The 18,919-nt window shown below is 41.3% G+C and overlaps 1 protein-coding gene across 2 annotated transcripts in view; it reads left to right on the top strand.

The window, feature by feature from the left end:
* SCAPER (S-phase cyclin A associated protein in the ER) overlaps positions 1-18,919 on the top strand; it is a 140,358-nt gene that overhangs the window by 76,966 nt on the left and 44,473 nt on the right. For both annotated transcript variants that reach the window (XM_066196170.1, XM_066196171.1), the window contains one exon: positions 14,272-14,387. In XM_066196170.1, the coding sequence (XP_066052267.1) occupies positions 14,272-14,387 (116 nt within the window). The remainder of the gene's footprint in view (positions 1-14,271; positions 14,388-18,919) is intronic.

Raw genomic sequence — 18,919 nt, 5'->3', positions numbered from 1 at the left:
GTAATAGGGAACTCTTAGGAGCCAGGATATTGAGAGCAGTGTATCCTGTTAGTGTGACTGCAGCTACAGTTTTAACTTGCTTATTCTTATATCATCTATTTTCCCTATTATGTAAAGAGGTGAGATTTACTTAATAAAAACTTGCTGATTGAAAAAATCTACTGATTCAAAAATGTCTCCTTTGTAGACATTAGACCCTAAGCTGACTGAAGTACTTACATTTCTAAGGTTGTGACCCTGACCTGGGTCAGAGGTTACTGCCTCTCGGATAGTCATCCTTATACTTGCTGACAGAATATCCCTTCCCTAAAGTTCTTCCCAAAATTTGTTTAGAGAGGGTTGGGTTTGCCTTCAGGTTTTAAAAGTCCTACTTTTAAACGTTCGGAGTGTCCTGTGTGGTTTTGGATCGGTCTGTGCTGGGCAGGGTTGGCAGACACTTATTCTGAGGGACACGCGGGCTGTTGCCATTGTAAGGATGGTGACAGCAGCTGAGGGCAGTGGCCTTTTCACCTGGCTCAGCTGCAGCTGAAACACTGCAGTTAAATTTGTACAGCACTTACATGTGACATTTACTCTTGTCCATCCGACTGGGAATATGGCACAGAGATTCAGCAGGATGCTGAGGGAACCTCATGATTTTTGGAATTCAAGGGCAACAATTAATCTGCTTAACTGGAATTGCTTTTATATGATGCTTCTTACTGATCACTAGTTTGAAAAAGATTTCCACCACAACACGAGTGATCAGGTTCCTTTAACTAAGCGGTTTGGCTGAAGCTCTTACAGCTCTGCTCCTGAGACGGCAGCAGGACGCAGGTTTGATCCGTGGCCCAGCACAAACAGTACAGCTGAGGCACAAAGTCCTACAAACAAGATTTCACTGCTTCTGTTCAGAAAACTTACTGTAATTTTGGATGGCTTTGAGGAAGGCTGTGTCCCCGATCTCCTTCAGGCTCTCTAGGTGCTATAAAAATTTCAGTAAATAATAGTGACTGCAAAATAAATAGTTACAAAGTGTGGAATTAAAGTGGAACCAAAATGAAACAGGAGGCTTTTAATAAATTGTGCCACAGTGCTTATAGTTCCTTACTAGCTCTATTCATGCAAATCTAGAAGCAGCTGCCTTTCAATAGGCTAAGTTTGAGTATGGTTTTTTACATTACTGATTCAGTATAATATTCTTACTGAAAACAGATGTCAGGGGGAAATATACTTCCTTAGAGAAGGGTGTCATTTTGTGGCTGAAAAATGTGTGAATATGAGCTAGCAATTGACTTCAGTGGTTTAATCCTTTTTCTAAAAAAAGGGTCTCAATGCTCATGATCTCTAAAACATGCTCTCTCAGTTACCATTAATGGTTTGTTTTGTGTCAGGCAATGTTTTTGGGTTTGGGATTTTTAGAGAGATTTTTCAGCCTCCTGTTTGAGCGGTGGTGATGTCAGTTATTTACATTTCAGTAAAATGTTTGTCGTAGCTTTCAAATACATGGGGACTGTAGACAGACAGTGTTTATCCCGTTGTAAAGACTGTCAGAAATGGCTGGCTCTAACAACACACTCTGGCCCTGTATTTATGTTTTATTCTCTAAACTGTTGGGCCCATTGGGGATGGTGACCATAGCCAGGGTGAAGAGGGACAATCCCCCCAATAATACAAACTCTTCATCATCAGAAACAGAAACAATAAAATTAAAAACTCTTGGAGAGATAATGTATGGAACGAAAGCAGTGTTAAATGGAACATGTGAGAAGTTTCTTCAAATATCTCTACCGAGATTTCAAATTGCCCTGTGTGTGTCTATGTGTGAGTATGTGTATATAAATATATATATGACATATGTATACAGACAAAATAGATTTTAGAAGCACATACTCTGTTATTAGGACTCAGTATTGTTGCTTAAAGTATATTTAAGAATATAGTGAGAATTGTGATTCCCAAACTCTTGTGCATTTAATTTTGGTGCTGCAGATATTTGCACCCAAGGAGCTGTGTGTTCCTGGTATAGCAGACTGGTGTGGCCCTTAAAGAGAGAATTGCCATCTCACCATCTCACATAAGTCCAAAAAAGCATTATATATGAAAAAGAGTGAAGACTACTGTCACAGTGAATTTGCCTAAATCATGAACCTCTGGCTTGACCCTTGTTGTCTGTATTTTGTGATCTTACGTATATCCATGCATGTACACGCAGGCACAGTATCTGCATATCATTTAACACACATCATTCTCTACAGCCTCACAGCAGGTTCGTTTCCTAGGCTGACTGAAGCTTTACAAAGTTTGCCTTTAGGCTTTACTCTAGCAGTGAAAAGCTTGGTCAGGAGTGCAGACTGTGTGCAGGTTTGTGAGCGGGGGGAGGTGTTCCTGGCAGGGTGGTTCTGGATCAGCCCGTTCCTTTCCTCTCCAGTAGAGGACACCACTGGCGGAAACAGCAGCTGTCCTTTGAATCCTTACAAGTCATAAATCTTTACAGAAGTAGAATTTCTCTCTGACAACAGGTTCAGACACCATTGTGCTTGGAAATCACACAGCTCTTTCTCCTGCTAAGCTGCTTACAGCAGCTGTCTCTGGTGTGGGTGCACAGGGGACTTACCTGGATAATCCCTGTGTATCCTGACAAAATTTAAACCTGCAATCACACAGAATTCTGCAGAAAAAATACAACTACACATATGCACGGTACTAGTTTCAAAAGGAAACAGCTGCATGCCCAAAGTCCAAAAGGCACAGTGATGAGCCAGGGCTCTTGGTGCTGTCCCTGCATTGCAGAGGTCTGTGAGCATGTCGGGGTGTCCATCTGTCCGTGTGCAGCGCTGCAAGAGCCCTGCAGCTGGGCTGCAGCACTGCCAGGGCACTGGCAGCAGGGCTGAGCTGTGCCGCAGCTGAAGGCACATCCATAGCTGAGGGTATGGTGCCTTGGGAAGGCTGACCTGGGACAGAGACTGGACAGAACTAGAGAATAAAGCAGAAATTTATTGAAGGCCTCCAGGATAGACCTTGAGCAGGACAAGAGCCTGGCCAGGGCTACACCCAAGGTGGACAAAGAATGGTCACAAAAATGGATGACCAGTCACCAGGTCTTACACTTTTATCAGTTTTGGTCCATTTGCATATTGGGGTTTAATTGTCCAATTACAGCTTTGGGTTGTGAAGTCCCATCCTTTCTTGTTTTCCTTCTTCAATCCACCGTTGTTTCTGCTTTTGGGCCTGCAACTTGGACTCATTGTCCTTGGTCTTCATCAGAGAAGGAATTTGGTTTGTCTACCTACTTTGTGAAGGGATCTTACTAACACTTAATGTGAGGCTCAGAACTACATCCCCAGGCAGCAGAGAAGCTGAAAAGCATGAAAGCTCAAACTGAAGGCATGGGGTGAAAGCAGCTGGAGAGGCCCTGAGCCTGCTCCTCTCCACCTCCCGCTGCGATGCCTCAGTGGGGCCCTGCAGAGCCCTTGGTGCTGTCACGGTGCGACCTCTGCCTTTCTCTCCTGTGTCTTTTGGCTCTTGGCCCGGTGAAGATTTTCATGCACAGTGCACTGGTTTACACCAAGAAGCCTGCTTTTATATCAGGCAGTGGCATTTCCTAGCCAAAGTTTTAAAAAACAAACACCTACATGCCACCTTAACTGTGCTTTCATCCTTACAGGTTTCATTCTCTGTAAAAGTAGTTGGTACTCTTATTTATTGCAATGAGAGTTAAAACTTTGAAGGTCCATTTTAGCTAAATGTATGCTGTATTTCTATGCAAATAGTGGGTTAATATTTTAATCCATCCATTAATTTTTCAGCTCAGGATATTCCTGTAGTAGCCAGTTCCAAAGCTACAGTGATTCCACATGAAGGGAAGTAATTAATCAAATGTAAAACTGAATTATAACTATTTAAAGCCAATTTAAAGTTCAAAATCCAAACTTTAGTAAGGGCAGTGAACTACAAAACATAAAAATAAGTTTTAAAAATTAATTTTTTTTTAAATAAGAAACGAATAAGTTTAAACAAAAATGTTTTACTAGCTACAACTAGAATTCGAGCCCTTGGAACCTTGTATATTGCCACTGAAAATCTAATAATTTTGCCAACATAGAAAGTAACATAGGGAATTCTGTACTTAGACATCCTTTGTTGCAAGTGTTAAGGACAGAACCTGAACCAGAGCATGAACTCCAGAAAGGAAAAAGCAGATACAGTTGTTGGAAAAGGCGAGATATGAGTAACCCTCCTTAAAATTAATTCACTTCTTTAAAGCCTGTGAGAGTGAGAATGAAAGAATGTTAATGTCTAGATGATCAGCACTGAGTGTCTGTGATGCACAGTGCCACTCCAACACAGCTTGAAGAAGGTTCAGCAGTGTTCAAAGCCTGGGCTGTCAGCATTGTCCTGTAGCTACCAGTTTATCTGCAGATGATCCAGGCTGCTGTTGGAGTAGAAACATCCCCTTCTCTATCAACTGCAGCAGCAGATTTGATGGTCCCAGCACAGAGGCTGTGGGCAAACACAGCAGCAGCTCTTTGGACAGCATTTCCCACCCAAGCAGCCTTTTCCTGTCACTGCCTGGAAGAAGTCAACAGGTCAGGTGTGTATTGTGTGCTGCAGGTTGGGCAAGGCAGCTTTATCTCATCAATAATTCCTTTTCCCAGAGTTTCTGTAATCTGTGGATTAACCTTTTCCCCAAGATGAACATATAAATAGGAACTTCTTACTAGGGGTCAGTCACAGAATATTTTTTAACTTGCTTGCTGGAAATGGTATTAAAAGGCAAGTTGAGTTCACAGATAAGCTCTGCAGTGTCCTTATTCCAAGATTATTGGGAGGTTAATTTCTGTGCTCGGTGGGTGTAGTTGAGAACTGCTGCAGGATGTAATTAAATGCTGTCAGCTTCCAGTGTTGTACTAATTGTGGCTTTTGCTGTCAGATCAGACTTCTACGTCAGTTTAGAACTAATACATCATATCAAAATGGATACAGTGGATATTTATACATTCCAGGGTATGCAAAGTTCCTTCACTACTAGACAAGAGATATGTTTTAGTGCCATTAAAGCCCTCTTCTCAGTGAGGAGACCTCCCTACCCTGGCACATTTCTGCCAGTAGCAGAGGCCAGTTTAGAAATCACTATAAAGTAATGATTAATGTGGTTTCTAAAGAAGTTTTTGTTTAATTTGGTCTGGTGGTATATATACACACATATTTTCTTCAAAGTATTTTTAAGTTCAGCAGTGATTTGAGACCATCACTTCTGACATGAGAACATGTTAGCCAGAGGCCTTCGTGGTCTGTTCTGGTGTCTGCAGCACCTCACAAACCCACGCTGTTCCTGTGCCCCACAGTCCCTTGTGGCTGTTCTGTAGATGGGCTCGTGGGGGAATGGTCTGAGGGCTGGTTACTAGAGAGCACCCAAGGCAATCAGGGTGAAAGCTTTGTCTAGAGTTCAAATGCCCTTGACTTTAAGACAGGTGTTTAAACAGCCACTGCTCCCTCTCCATGTCCTCTCCCACATAATTTTAGTATCTTCACTTTGGCTGGATTGCACTGGTTTTCATAGTCTGGGTTCAGCAGAACTCGGCTGCTTTCTAGTGGCGGACAGCTCTCGGTAGTGACCTGTTGTCACAACATAGCTGGACAGACAAATCTGGCCATGACAGAAATCCAGCTCAGCCAAGCCCAGCTCATTCTAGAACAAGTCCCTGGGTAAAAATGATAGGGTGGATCTGAACTCCAGCAGGGACCCCAGCCAACCCCTTTCAATCCTGGGTGCAGACATATCACTGGCCAGTGAGCTGGGTGGTGCTGGGACCCCACCATTCAGTTGTCCAAGCCCGGGAGTTTTGAACCCCCCGTAAAAGGGGACACTGAACAATGAGCCATGCTCTTTGTCTCATGATCATCGGGGACTCCAGTTGTCACTCTGCCTCCAACCTACGACCTGTAACATAATAGCCTGTCAGATTCAGTCTTCAGAGAGGCCTGACTTTCCTACTCACTGGACAATTCGTTCTCCAATAAATGTCGAGAGAGGACAGGACAAGATTGTGTAATTTTGCTTTCTGTTTACCTGTTTGAGAACTTTGATTTGTGCGATTAGTCAGAAAAAGTCAAATTGGCCTCAGCTAATGGAGCCATCTGTGGAGATGCAGGAGCTGTTGTTGCTCTTATTAAAGCTCTATTGTTGCTTTCCTCCTTTAATTGATGCACTTACTAGATGCCCTGTTATTTATAAATAGACCAAACATTTATTTTTAATAAGCACCAGTGCTGCAATGCTCAGTGCTGTCTCTCAGGATATCTATGAGGATAATTCTTACTTTCCCAAGCAATATTGTCTGTTTCCTGTAATGCTACTTGGCGTGGCTGAAAGTGGCTGAACAGAGAGCGTGGAATTCAGTGGTTTATCTTTACCTGTCTTTCCTTTATGGCTTTCACTGACTCTTGTGGCTTCACAATTAGGGCTGTGAGGGTCCTGTCCTCGTCAACAGAATTACAACAGGCTGCCTCTCTGGGACTTTACTGCTGAACTGAGAAGCCACTGCAGAACTCGGAAGGAGATTGTGTAAATAAAGCTCATCCTGTTCAATTAGATCATACAATGAGTCAGTAAGGAGTCCTATTGAATTTGGTTTGACCTGACAATGTGGGCAGATGTTTGCAAGCAGAAAAATGAATTAAGTGTATGATGGCACAGACAGAAATTAGGTTTATGTGCACAGGATGTTTAGTGTTTTCAGGACAGGCCTAAGAATCAGTTTTTTAGTATTGGTATTGTCCCTAGGCCTGAACAAATTTTATGTTGCTTGTCAATAGTAGACTTTCAGAGAGGATAGTCAAAAAATACCTCTTCTTTTATTTTTGATACAGTTAAAAAGGTAAGCTTCATTTTTATATTGCAACTGAATGCTGTATCAAGTGCTTGCTTTTTCAGCCCTTTTATTCTTAGACATTTGTCTTCCTCCGTGCTAAATGCAGGCTGTGAGGTTGCAGTTGGCCTGCCTGAGCTATGGAGATGGAAGGCCAGTATTCCCCAGATGGCTCAGCAGCCAGAGGCACCTTTCCATGGGCATGAGCAGGTGCTGAGCTTGTGCAGGGAGTGAAACACCTTCCTCAGGCCCCTCTTCCAGCAGGTGCCAGAGAACCTCCACTCCTACCTGAGGAAACACAGAACAGCTGCCTTTCCTCTGAGGCTTCAAAATCACCTCTCAGCCTTCAGAATCTGCACTTTGCTGAGCAGGACAAGGTGGGATGGAGCATTTCTCAAGGTCTCCCTTGTGGAGCTTTAACCCGTAAGCAGTGCAGGAGGAAGAAATGGATACAAACACATGAAAGGTATTCCTTGATGGGAATGAATAGCTCCCTCCAGTTCAAATGACACTTAGCCAGTTCTGGCTCGTGTTTTAATCCTAAACTAGCTTTCCATTGATACTCAGTGGTTGAAATTTCATTTGTTTCTGGGTGAATTCACTCATGTTTGAAAACCGGTTTGAGGTTTTCACATGGAGTGGGGGATTACTGTAACACTAATTTCACTAAAGGGAAGTGTTGGAGGGAGCAAAATTGCCTATTTTAATAAAAAATACTACTTTGGTGTACTCTCCAGGGATTTTCACTGTATAAAGTCTGGAGAACTACTCAAAGAATGTAGATTTTCTACAGCCACAAATGTGTCCATGGATTTGTACGTGCATGTAGATATACTTGTGTATTTATTTGAAGGGAGAGGAAAGATTTTAAAAAAAAAAGGAGAAGTCAACCCAATATTCAGTTGTCTGGTTTGTTTTTCTAAGCAAGCTTTGAACTGCATTTCTTAGCCCCTGGCGTTTTAGATAGAATCTTCAAACACTAGTTAAAAGGAAAGAAAAAATTCTTAAGATGAACTTCAGCTATATTTTGCTAATTATTTATTATTTCTTCCATCAATGAACAGTTTAGAACAGAATTGCACAAGTGCGTTCTTTCAGAAATAGAAGTCAGCATGTTTTGAAGTATTTGGGTTCCATTCAGAAATAATTTCTTCTGAAATACTGTAGTGTCTGAGGTCTGTTCAAACGGGCTCTCCAGATCAGCTTCTGATTTGAACATTCTGCAGGACCAGCAGAAAATGTTCTTTAGGTTAATGAAGGAAAAATAATTTTGCTCAATTTCCTTTTTAGTCTACATGAAAATATTTATTTTGGAGGTTTGTCTTTAAGGGAGGATCTACACCAGAGTATTTCAGTTAGTTCAAAAATATTTCAAGTAGTCAAAATGGGCTAAAGTTGCATGGAGCAGAGATAGCAAAGCTGGCATTAAATCATTTCAGCTATTAAAGCTCAGCGTTATTTCTGATTCTGCTCTACTTATTAACTAATAATAATACTTTAACAGGAGAAATGCATGGAAGTGAGTACTTTGGTCCAGGACATTGGATTTCACCCAATCTCTCTTGCACCAAATTAATAAATTATGATTTAACTAGGATCATATTTTTCTAGGAGATAATCAGGTTTGATTTAAAAACTTTAAATGATTGAGAGTCGACTATATATGCTAAGTATATTATGCTCATCATTAATTACTCTTGGCATTAAGAAACTCCCGTTTTATTCTCACCTGAATTCATTCGGTTCCAGCTTCCCAATATTAGCTGTTCCTGTGCATTATCAGACCTCTTCCCATTCAGGTCTTTCCACAACTGTCATCCCAGCGTAGTTTTGCCTTCCCCACCATAAACTAAGTGACATTTCTGTGGTGCCTCCTGGTGAGACAGATTGCTCTGACCTCTTCTGCTCTACGAGTGCCGCAGTTTGCCAGTGCCCTGTGCAGAGAGAGGGGAGCAGCAGTGCAGGGCAGGGTTTGGCCTCGCTTTTCTCCTGGAATATGGAATGCACAACCCAAAAGCTGTTGCAAAGCAATGCTGGCTTTACTTCCCTCTGTGTTACTTCGTGTTACCTGCTGACTTGTATAAGTTCAGCAGCATGTTCCCCCAGTTTGATTTTATTTCTGCAGCACGCAGTTCACATTATGAGACTGCTTTAATGAGTGCAACAAAAGCCAGCCAAGTACCAGCACAGGCCAGTTGCCTTTTCATGTGTTTCTTTGTTGGCCACGTTGGGTAGGACGGGGCATATGTGTAAATCACTCTTTTTTGCACTGTGTGTATTTTTCTGTACCAAATGCCAGCTAATGAGATGAAAACATTATATTGAACTTTCTATTTAGCCTGCTCATTTTCGAATTTGCCAAACATACTTGTGTCCTCGGCTAAGTGGTGCTTCCAAGGGTGCCACAGATGCCAAACCCTGATAAAATCTACCCTATCTTGTTAATGAACACACAGGCAGTTGTTCCCCATCTGCTGCCGCTGTCTGAAAGGTTAGGAAGCCCTTCCTTCTTGATCACAAAGGACGTAATTATTGTCTGTAGAGGAGTCAAGTACAAAGACAGTCCATCCAGTCTGACCGCTACTACACTGCAGGCCACCAAAGATTAACAGCTGCTTCTCCTTTGATTAGGTTAGGTAATAACAGTTACTTTAGTTAATAATTGGATGGATTCCCAGGCCATGTAATTCAGGTTTAGGCTGTCATTTTTTGCTGGCATGTAGCTGAGCTGTATTATTGGAACAGAGCCTGTAATCCTATTAGTCAGTTGTCACTCAAGCCCTAAGAGAGAGGGGAAATTCAAATCCATTAAGGTGTTGTAACAGGTAGGTAAATAACTCAGCCATGCTTGCCCACTGTGCAGGGAGCTGTCTTGATTGTTTGTCCTTTTTTTAAGGATTAATTTTAAGTTTTTAAATATGGTTAATTCCTAATTAATCTATTAAATGGTTCCATGGTTTGTCTCATTTATCACTGTTCCTGTTTACTGTGCCACATGCATTAGTGTACACACACTTGGCACTAAGTTGCTTGATTCATACAGTGTTCTGCCGAAGTTAGAGGCTGTGTGCTTCAAATGACAAGTTTATAATGGTCCAGAGATTAAATACATGCTTCCTGTCACATCAGCTGGGTTGGCTTTCCTCCTGTGCAAACATGAGCACTGTAGTTCCCAACGATGGGCTTGGGAGGGATAAGGAGAACAGACTCTTTTCATGGGCTGGGTTTGAGTGCTGTGTCTGCTGCTCTGAGGAACTGCATCTCCAGTTTTGTTTTTCTGATGTTTAAGACACATCTAGGCAGCGTCCCCAAGGTTTTTGTGCCTCCTTATCTCTGTTAAAAAATGCAGAGATGACAGCAATAATAATTTTTGCTTACTTGTTCATTTGTTTCTGCTCTCCTGTGTCACCAAGGAACTTCAAAGCATAGAAATCCTCCTGTGTTTAAAAATCAAATTGTTTAAAAATGTTATTTGAATAGTTGTGAATTTCTGAAAATACGTATTAGCAAATCAAATTTTTACAAACTATTTAAAAACAATGTATGAAACATGTTTATTTATTTTCTGTTGTTCAAGGGACATGAATCCCATGGTATCGATTGCAGAATAACTTTCCCAATCTGAATGTACAGTTACTCAAGGAACAGTTCCTACAGTGAAATTACAAAACAGGTTTCATCAACAGGAGAGCTAATTAATTTGGGAGTCCAAATTAGAAGCCTGGAGGCTTCTTTCAAGCAGCAGAAACATGCAATGCTGGTTTATGCTCTTTTCAAATAGGTATTTAATATTTATTCCCTGTAGGATCTATCATTTTTCATACTCACATGATGCCTAATCCGCTTGGAGCTTTGGGTGCCACCAAAGTAGAAGTTGTAGTTACCTGAAAGGGTCTTTGATTATGACCCACGTTCAGGCAGGGAGCAATTTCAGTAAGAAAAGTATGTGAACAAGGGCTTTTGAGTAACTGAGATGTCTCAGTCCACTTCTTTTGAATTCCTGTTACAGTATGTATCAGCTAATGTAAAGCTTTAGCACTACAGGACATCATTTTTCAAGGATGTTAGTTCATTTTTGAGGGGAAGACAAATTGGATAAGATGTCTCACTCACCTAGTTTTATGATCCAAGAGAGATCTCTTTCGATAAATATAAAAATACTTAAAATTTGAAAATTTCCTCAAGTAGGAATTAATTCAGATATATTTTAAAATCATTTGGTGTGAGTTGGCTGCTTCAGAGATGGAATGACAATGTGTTTCAGCACTGGGGAGATTTCTATTTAACGGCTCGCCCGTACGAGGTCTTGGCGTGGGTGGCTGAGGGACAATTTCCAGTGTTCCCTCCAGTCCTGTGGTGCTCACCCTGCAAACGTTGGCAGTGCAGTATTCAAGTGACTCTTCTCTCCTTTGTGGACAGGGCACGTTTTCCTTTCAGCTCCCGTGGCCAAGCTCCAGGAGCTGTGCGTGCTCCTGGGATTCCTGAGAGCTGGACACTCGTGTGGGGACCAAGGTCATTGACACGTGCCAGATACCAGCAGCTACTTCAGCATCACCACTGCCTTCCAAGAAATGGATGATAGAAGCCCTGAGAGTTCTCCATCTTAAAAGAATCACTGGAGAGAAATGTATTAAACGTGCTAAAAGCCGTGTGTCCCTATGTGGCAGTTTTCCTGATCTCTGTGAGCACAGGTAACAAATACTGTGCTCATGGATCTTCCCCAGCCTCACTGCTGGTTGTATCTTCCTTTTCCAGAAGCTTGTCCTCTCTTCCACGCACATTGTTAGGGATTTCTTTTTGTTCATGAGTAATCTAGAAAGAGGAGTGATAGGACATACAACTAAAGTATATAAAATCAGAAGAAATTACAGACTCCCTTCTGCTTGGTAGAAAACTGTAGTAGTAGCAGAAGTTTCTAGAATGTAAATTTGTACTTTGACAAGTAGACCTGTATTTTAGTAAAATATTAGACAGAAGTGAACCAGGCTCTCTGAAAAAAGTGTCTATGAAACAAGAGATGCTCCAGATTGAAATGGAAGGAGAGCACATAGGAAACGAAACAGCTTCAAAAATGTATGTATTTTTAAAATAGATACGTGAAAACCTCCCCTCATAAAAGGGAGACATTGCTTCTTTCAGTGTGGCTCTAGTGACTGATTTGAGATAGGGGGAAGTTCCTTTCTGGACACGTCATTACCAGGTGTTTTTGGAGAAAAGAGGAGTTCTGGAAAAAAATCACAGATCAGAAAAGTTCATAGGAAAAAATATAAGAGGTGGAGTTTAGCATTAAAGAGAACATAGAGTTGAGAAACAAGCCAAGCAGGAGAAGGGAGCAGTGTTCAAGTTAAGAATGGAGCGATTGCTGAGTGAACAAACAAAATGAATGCAATAAATCGGATATAACTCAGAGTAATGGGATGAAATAGAGAAAGGGCATATTTGGTCTGAATGACAGGAAAGACTTCTTGCCACAAGAGCTAATAGGTTGTGGCATAATCTCCCATGGGAAATGGGGAAAGTGAGCAGTGGCAAGTGCTGGGCACACTTGGAGCCGGAGGAGCAGTGACCGATAAATCAGCAGTGTCACAGCCCTTGGTGCTGCGCCGCACAGCTCTGAGCTCCTGGTGCGCTGCTGCTCTGCTCTGCTCTGCTCTGCTCTGCTCTGCACTGCCAGGGTGTGCCCATTCCCAGGGAAAGGCACTCTGCAGATAACAGCATCTCTCTTCACACCTGGGAGCTTTTCCCTGGAGGCAGCAGGGGAGGCTTGGAGAGGCCCTGGGCTCTGTCTGGGGGTGCTGCGGCGCTGGGCGGGGGGAGCAGCGCAGGAGCTCGGAGAGCTGTGGCCGTGAGCCAGGGTGCTCAGAGAAAGTCAGTGACGGTGATTTATGGCAGGAGTGCTTCTTTGCTGTTTGGGCCTTTTCTTTATGGCCCTAGCAGGAGTTGGTGGAAAGTGTTATTGGGAGCCAAGGGAGCTTAAGGAAGCAGGGTTTTGAGATTTTTTTTTTTAGATGGGAGGAAGAGGAAGCTGAGAAAGAATATATGAATGAAACTCAAAAAAACCTCTGCAGTTAAGGCTCACTGGGCTAAAATTAACTGCTAGAAATTATACTTATTACTAGCCTGTAGGAAATCACTGGTCGATTTTCTTAACTGCTTGGTGAGTTGGCACACAGATTTCCACTCATTTGAGGCTAGTTATTCCTTGAAAGATAAGTCTTCTGGTTGTCTAAAAATCTAAATGCAGTTCATACCAATTGTGGGAAATGCTTCCTTTTTGAGTATCTGACTCCTATGAATGGTTTTCTGTAGCTTGTAAATTAAATACAGTATTTGCTTGGCCGAATGAAGAGAGAGTTGCATGATTTAAATGAAAAGTCAGATATGTACTTCTGTGTGTAATGTCTGATCTCATGGGGAAAAATGTTGCCCAAGTAAATCATATTACAGCTGCTTAATTATTTTTGTAGTTGTTCAAATAAATACTTTATTGTCAGAGTCATTAGGAGTTTTTTTCTGTTACACAGTCTGTTACAGTAGAATGCATTCTTTACAGACTAACAATAATTGTGTTTATAGAGGACTTCCATTTTTTTCTATGTATGTGAAGTGCTTGCCACACTGGGGGGGGGAAAGAAGAAATTATTTCTTTTTAACTAGAATATCATCATCATTGCAAAGTCAAGATGATCAAATACAAACTGCCAATAAAACTATACAAAAATTAGCAGCTTAGAAATAGAGAATAAGAACATCTTTCTTGCTTTGTTTTAAAAAGAGGAGATCAAACCGATTTTGCAGGAAAGGCAAAGAGCGTGAGTTCTAAAATACTCGATCTGCTGCAGCAAAACCCAAGTCATTTGCAAACTGTGAGAACAACGACAAGATGGTATTTAAGTGTAAAATTCTGTTTGCTGTATGCGTGTTCCTTGCGAACACCTAGGATAAAGGGATCTGTCTAAGCTATTTTATGCATATTTATAAACCAAGCCTGAAGGGTGTCTCCTGTTGAAGTGTGTAAAAAGGAGGAATTACCTATCTAGAGATTGTCTGCATCTTTAAAATCCTACAAAGCAGTATAGCTACAAAGATAATAGCAGCAGGTAAAGATGAACTTTATTAAAATCCCTGTAATTGTATGTCCTTACAGAAAATATGGTATTCGAGCGTATTACTTGTGTAGTACTGGATATGTATATATTATAAGTTAAAAAAAAACCTCCTGAGACATTCAACTCCTGCTCTAGAAAGCCTCTTCCTTGTGCACGAGCAGTGAAAGGCTCTTTTTCAAAAGTGTCCAACCTAATAAATAAATGTTTTAAGGACTTTCTACATTGGCAGAATCCACAACTGTCAGAGGTACCCTTTATGTGGACATTTCTTTAATTTCTCTTGGTTCTCTTCTGTGTTTGTATTTCTTCAGAACACAGCAGATAAAATTGCATTCCGGGCTGCAGGAGGGCTGAGTGCACTTGAAAATGTTCTTCAGATGGTGACTTCTCCCACCAACCTGAACGCAGCTGCCAGGGTTCCCTTTAAGTGAGTATGATGGGTCCTTCTCCCGCACTGGGAGTCACTGGAATATTCATTTCTTACCTGCTCCTTCTCCTAGTCCTGTGTTGGGCTTCAGAGCAAAAACTCTGCTGTTCTCTGCCATGGAAGGTGAAAGATGTTTCCACTCACCCTCTGGTTTCCTAACGTGGTGATTTTATTTTGAGCTGTGATATGTCTGAGCAGCAGCTAATTGTACAAAAGCAGGAAAGACGAAACTGTGTTTAACACAGGAGGAGATACATGTCTTTTGAAGTTAGTGTGCAGAGATCTCTAGTGGGAAGCAGGGGAATTTTTTAAAGGGTTGTAATTCACTGGAATCTGTCTGCTTTTAAAATGAAATAGTTGTAAGATACTGCCAGCTGAAAGGGGTCCTACAAGCAGGTAAATCAAAATTCTTGTGGATTAGAGAAATTCCTCTTTACAGAGCAGAATAGTGGAAGGGTTTAAATGTCTAATCCCTAAAAAAAAGGTGGTGACTAAGCAGAATTTCCTGCATAAACTGGTAACTCAAAAGCCTGCTCTTTTCCCTAATCTCTGACTGTAGGTTTTATACAGTCAAGAGCACGTAGGTGCGTCCAGAGCACAGCTAGGTGTGGCTTTAGTACAAACCCAAGATATCCTGGTGTGTACCATTGTCGTCGTTGGTTTGTGGATGTTTTGTAAGATTGTTTTAATTGTAATTTAGGCACTGCAGTGTGACAGTTTGGATTAAAACTGGCTGATAATATGTTATGGGACATAAGTGTGAAGTGCTAGCAAAGAGCACTAAGGAAAAAACATTTTTAAGTATCTTGACTTTGCACTTCTAAGAGAATAAATAAAATTCCTGCCTTTGCAGTAGTGCCAAAAGCACTTGCTGCAGGTCCAGCCAGCTCCACTGGTGAGCAATCCTGAGCTGGGCCTATGGTGAGCAGCTCAGGGACAGCCTTGGGCCTTCTTCATTTGTAGAGTCTCTAATTCTGCGTTAACAATGTGGGATAAACTTCACGAGGGCACTGTGTGCCCACGTAAAGCCTAGTTTAAATTGGGCTTTAATTGGTTGGAACGTGCACCTTCTGCACATCTTCAATTTTTGTTCTTTCCTTGTTAGAATAATCTTGCTTTGGTAACCTTTGTTGAGAAGGTTTGAGAACGTTGTGTTTACATTACTGAAATCATTGGGGTTGAAGCTTGTTGAGGCAGTTTGAGGATGTATTAGGTCATGAAGGAGTTGGTGTGCTGATGAATAAAGCCTCCTGTCAGCCACATTTGTGTAACACAAGTCACATCCAAAGAGTTGATGAGAGGTTTTCCTCTCTCTGGCAGTCACTGTCTGTCTCACACCCCTTCCAGACCAGTGGTCACTCAGATTCCTGAGCCTGTTCATGACTGAACTATAAAAAGAGGTTTTGCATCTTTGAAAAATTCTCTGAACACTGTTTTATTAACACAGATTTTCCACTAGCCGTATTTCCAAAAGAAATGTGGGGGTAGAAAGGAGCTTTATATAAACTGTTCTGACAGCATTGTGTGTTAAAAACATCTTCTGAAGAACTTTGCTCCACTCCTGAAATACAGCATTCCATTCAACTTCACAGCAAACTGCAGTCTCCAGTTTGCAGGCACCTGAAAGTATGGAAGCTGGGAAGTTATCCATCAGCTTGCACGTAATTTGACACAGGATCCTGCTGTCTAAAGCAGGGCTGGTCTGGGAGAGTCTCCCTGCTTGAGTCTGACTTAGAGACTCTGGAGTGTGCTGGAAGTGGCCCAAGGAGCTTGGTGTTGCTGCGTGGGATGAAGAGCCTCCTCTGCTGGTATTTCTGTAGGCTTTTTGGTGGACAAGAATGTTCTGTGCAGAATCTGCACCTCAACTGTTGAGAGCAGAGGGTGGGACTTTCTATGAGCAGTTTGAACCAGGCACAAACCATATTCATGGGTATTGGTGTGGTCTCACTGAAAGGATTTAAGGAACTCTTCACACGCAGAGTGTTTGAGGGAGGTTCAAAACCAAGGGCAATCATAGAATATGTTTAATTCTTTAAATGAGGAAGAAAATTCAGATCACATTTCTCATTTAATGTTGATGCAAGTTTGAAGTTACTTTTCTTTCTTTTGTGCAAATGTCATTTATATCCTGATTTCTTGAACTTTGGATCTAGTGAAGCAGCAGTTTTCTCTGTTTAAAGACAAAGCAAAGCCCTGTGGAAAGAAGTTGAATGAAGGCCTTTCATGATTTGCCCTCCAGTCTTCCCCCAACCAAATATGCTTTGCTAAAGGACACTACTGTACTTCAGATTGTTTGTGGGTTCTTGGAATGTTTAAACATTTGTACTCATCTTAAATTGGGAATTTGTCTGTTGCTTTGTGATGAGGATAAGCTATTTACAAGTAGGTGAGGAGATTACATGGGCTATTATCTACATCTCTGTTTCCCCAAAATCCTGGCTGTATGGTGCAGCTCAGAACTTTAATCCCATGTCTACAAGATAAAGCTTTATTATCAGAAGATTTAACAATATGCCTGTTGTTTTGTACCACTGTCCAGCTCAGTAGTCAGAGCAGCAGGATGGGAAGTGCTGTGAGGAAGACGTGACATTTATGAGACAGATGATACATTTGGTATTGGGGCAATTTTTCTCCCCTTCAAATACATCACTGGAAAAGGGAAAGAGAAAGCAGTGGGTTATAGGAAGTTTTATTTTTGGTGTTAACATAAAAATTAATGTCCAGCTGTATTATTTCTCAAAGCAGTGTTCTGTAGTTTTCCAGGATTTGTCCACTTCTCCACAAAACAAGACACAGTCAGCTGAATTTATAGAGGTTTCAGAGCCCTGTGATATTCTTGCACTTCTCCAGAAAAGCAAATGGGAGCTGCACAGCAAAACAGTTTAGTGCCTTCAGATGAAGAGCAGGAGATGAGTCTCATCCCCTGGGTTGCCTTGCAATGTGCAGCTCATTTACCATGACATGTTGGTAACAAACCTGCTAACAAAGGAGGCTTGTAGGGTTTGTTTAATTAACATTTGGGAAATGCTTTGACTTTTCCTTGAGTGACAAGTATTTTAAAAGAGAAATTGGCAGTAGTTTTGTAAGGAACAAAGTTGGACTTTAGCCTCAAGTTAAAATGGGATTGAAGTCAAGTTTAATGTATCTTCTATTTTCATACAGTTTCTTGCATCATTTATTTAAAGCAAATAGTATCAGGGTAAAAAAGCTCAAACCATAATTACATACATAAAAAGAAATTAGTGCCCCCATAATATTTTGGATAACATTGATACAAATGACATTCTTCAGTAAGAACTATTTTGAACTAAGAGCTGGTTTTATGGCTTGTTCTATGTAATTTTCCCTTGGCTTTAGGAGCATACACTCCTTAAGCTGCAGTGTTGTTGTTCATGCAGTTTTATTGTTGTTTCAATCCATATTCCTACCTTGATGGTTCCTTACCCATTCCACTCCACAGCCATTCTGTGCACCACTTTTCAGTAATATTTCACCTCCCACTTCTTTGCAACTCAGCAAGGAATTGCCAGTACTGATCCTTTTCCCCATCAGAGTGATGCTATATATTCAAACTGGTTAAAAATGAGCCATTTTCTACTGAATTAGTGCATCCTCAATTTGGTAATGTTTAGTTTTGTGTTATTGCACTGTCAAATGGAGGTTTTAGGGTTATTCATTGATAATCAAAGTACATTCATTTGTAACATCAGAAGTTGTAAGAATAGGGAAAAGCTTTACACTCGAAACAGGTGAATTATTGTATGTTGATGCCCTGGTTTTTGTAAAGCAAAGACTGAGTTCTTGCCTCTGTGTCCTGGTGCACTATCGTGGATTAGTTCTGCATGGTTGCATACTGTTAGTGCCTCAGTATTTTTAATAAAAGTTAAAGTTTGTCAACTTGTTTATATCAGGCAGATTGAGGAAATGAAGATGAGCTAACATTAAAAAAAAATCATGTGCAGACATATAAACTGTTGAGATCTAGCTTGATTAAAATGAATCCTCCTCTCCTCCTTCATGCTCGTGTGAAATAAACATAACATACAGATGCATATTTTTGTCTAGTTTAAAGGCAGATTTATTTTTTGGCTCCAAGCTTGTGTACCATAAGGAGGTTTTTATAATTGGATTTACTCTGGAGGAAGGCCTTGCATGGAGGGCAGCCTGGTGGCGGGGTGGAGTGAATGTGCTGGGGCCAGAGCTGGAAAGCTGCTTTGTGGGTGTGATACGAAGTTTACAGCAACAGCCCTGATCAATAACCACCTGCTTTGCACAGCCTCCTGCTTCAGGCCTTCAGCTGCCTCTGGGATCTCTGGAGATAACGCCTTTGGAATTCAGAGCAGTTATTTTCTTCCAAAAGGGAGGAAAATGTTGGGGAATGCATTGGGTTTTTCATCCCAGAGAGTTTAAGGTGTGGTTAAATAAAGTTGTGGCTCTGCTGTTTGCAGCCCCTTGCTCGTCTAGGCGGCCTTGTGCAGAAACGATGACAGTTGACAGCTGTTGTTCTCTTAATAAGATTAAAGTAAAGAAAT

This window comes from Chamaea fasciata, unplaced genomic scaffold (assembly GCF_029207755.1).
Source record: "Chamaea fasciata isolate MVZ Bird 193981 ecotype frontalis unplaced genomic scaffold, bChaFas1.0.hap1 SCAF_14, whole genome shotgun sequence".
Taxonomy (NCBI): Eukaryota; Metazoa; Chordata; class Aves; order Passeriformes; family Sylviidae; genus Chamaea; species Chamaea fasciata.
This window is presented reverse-complemented; position numbering and strand designations above follow the sequence as displayed.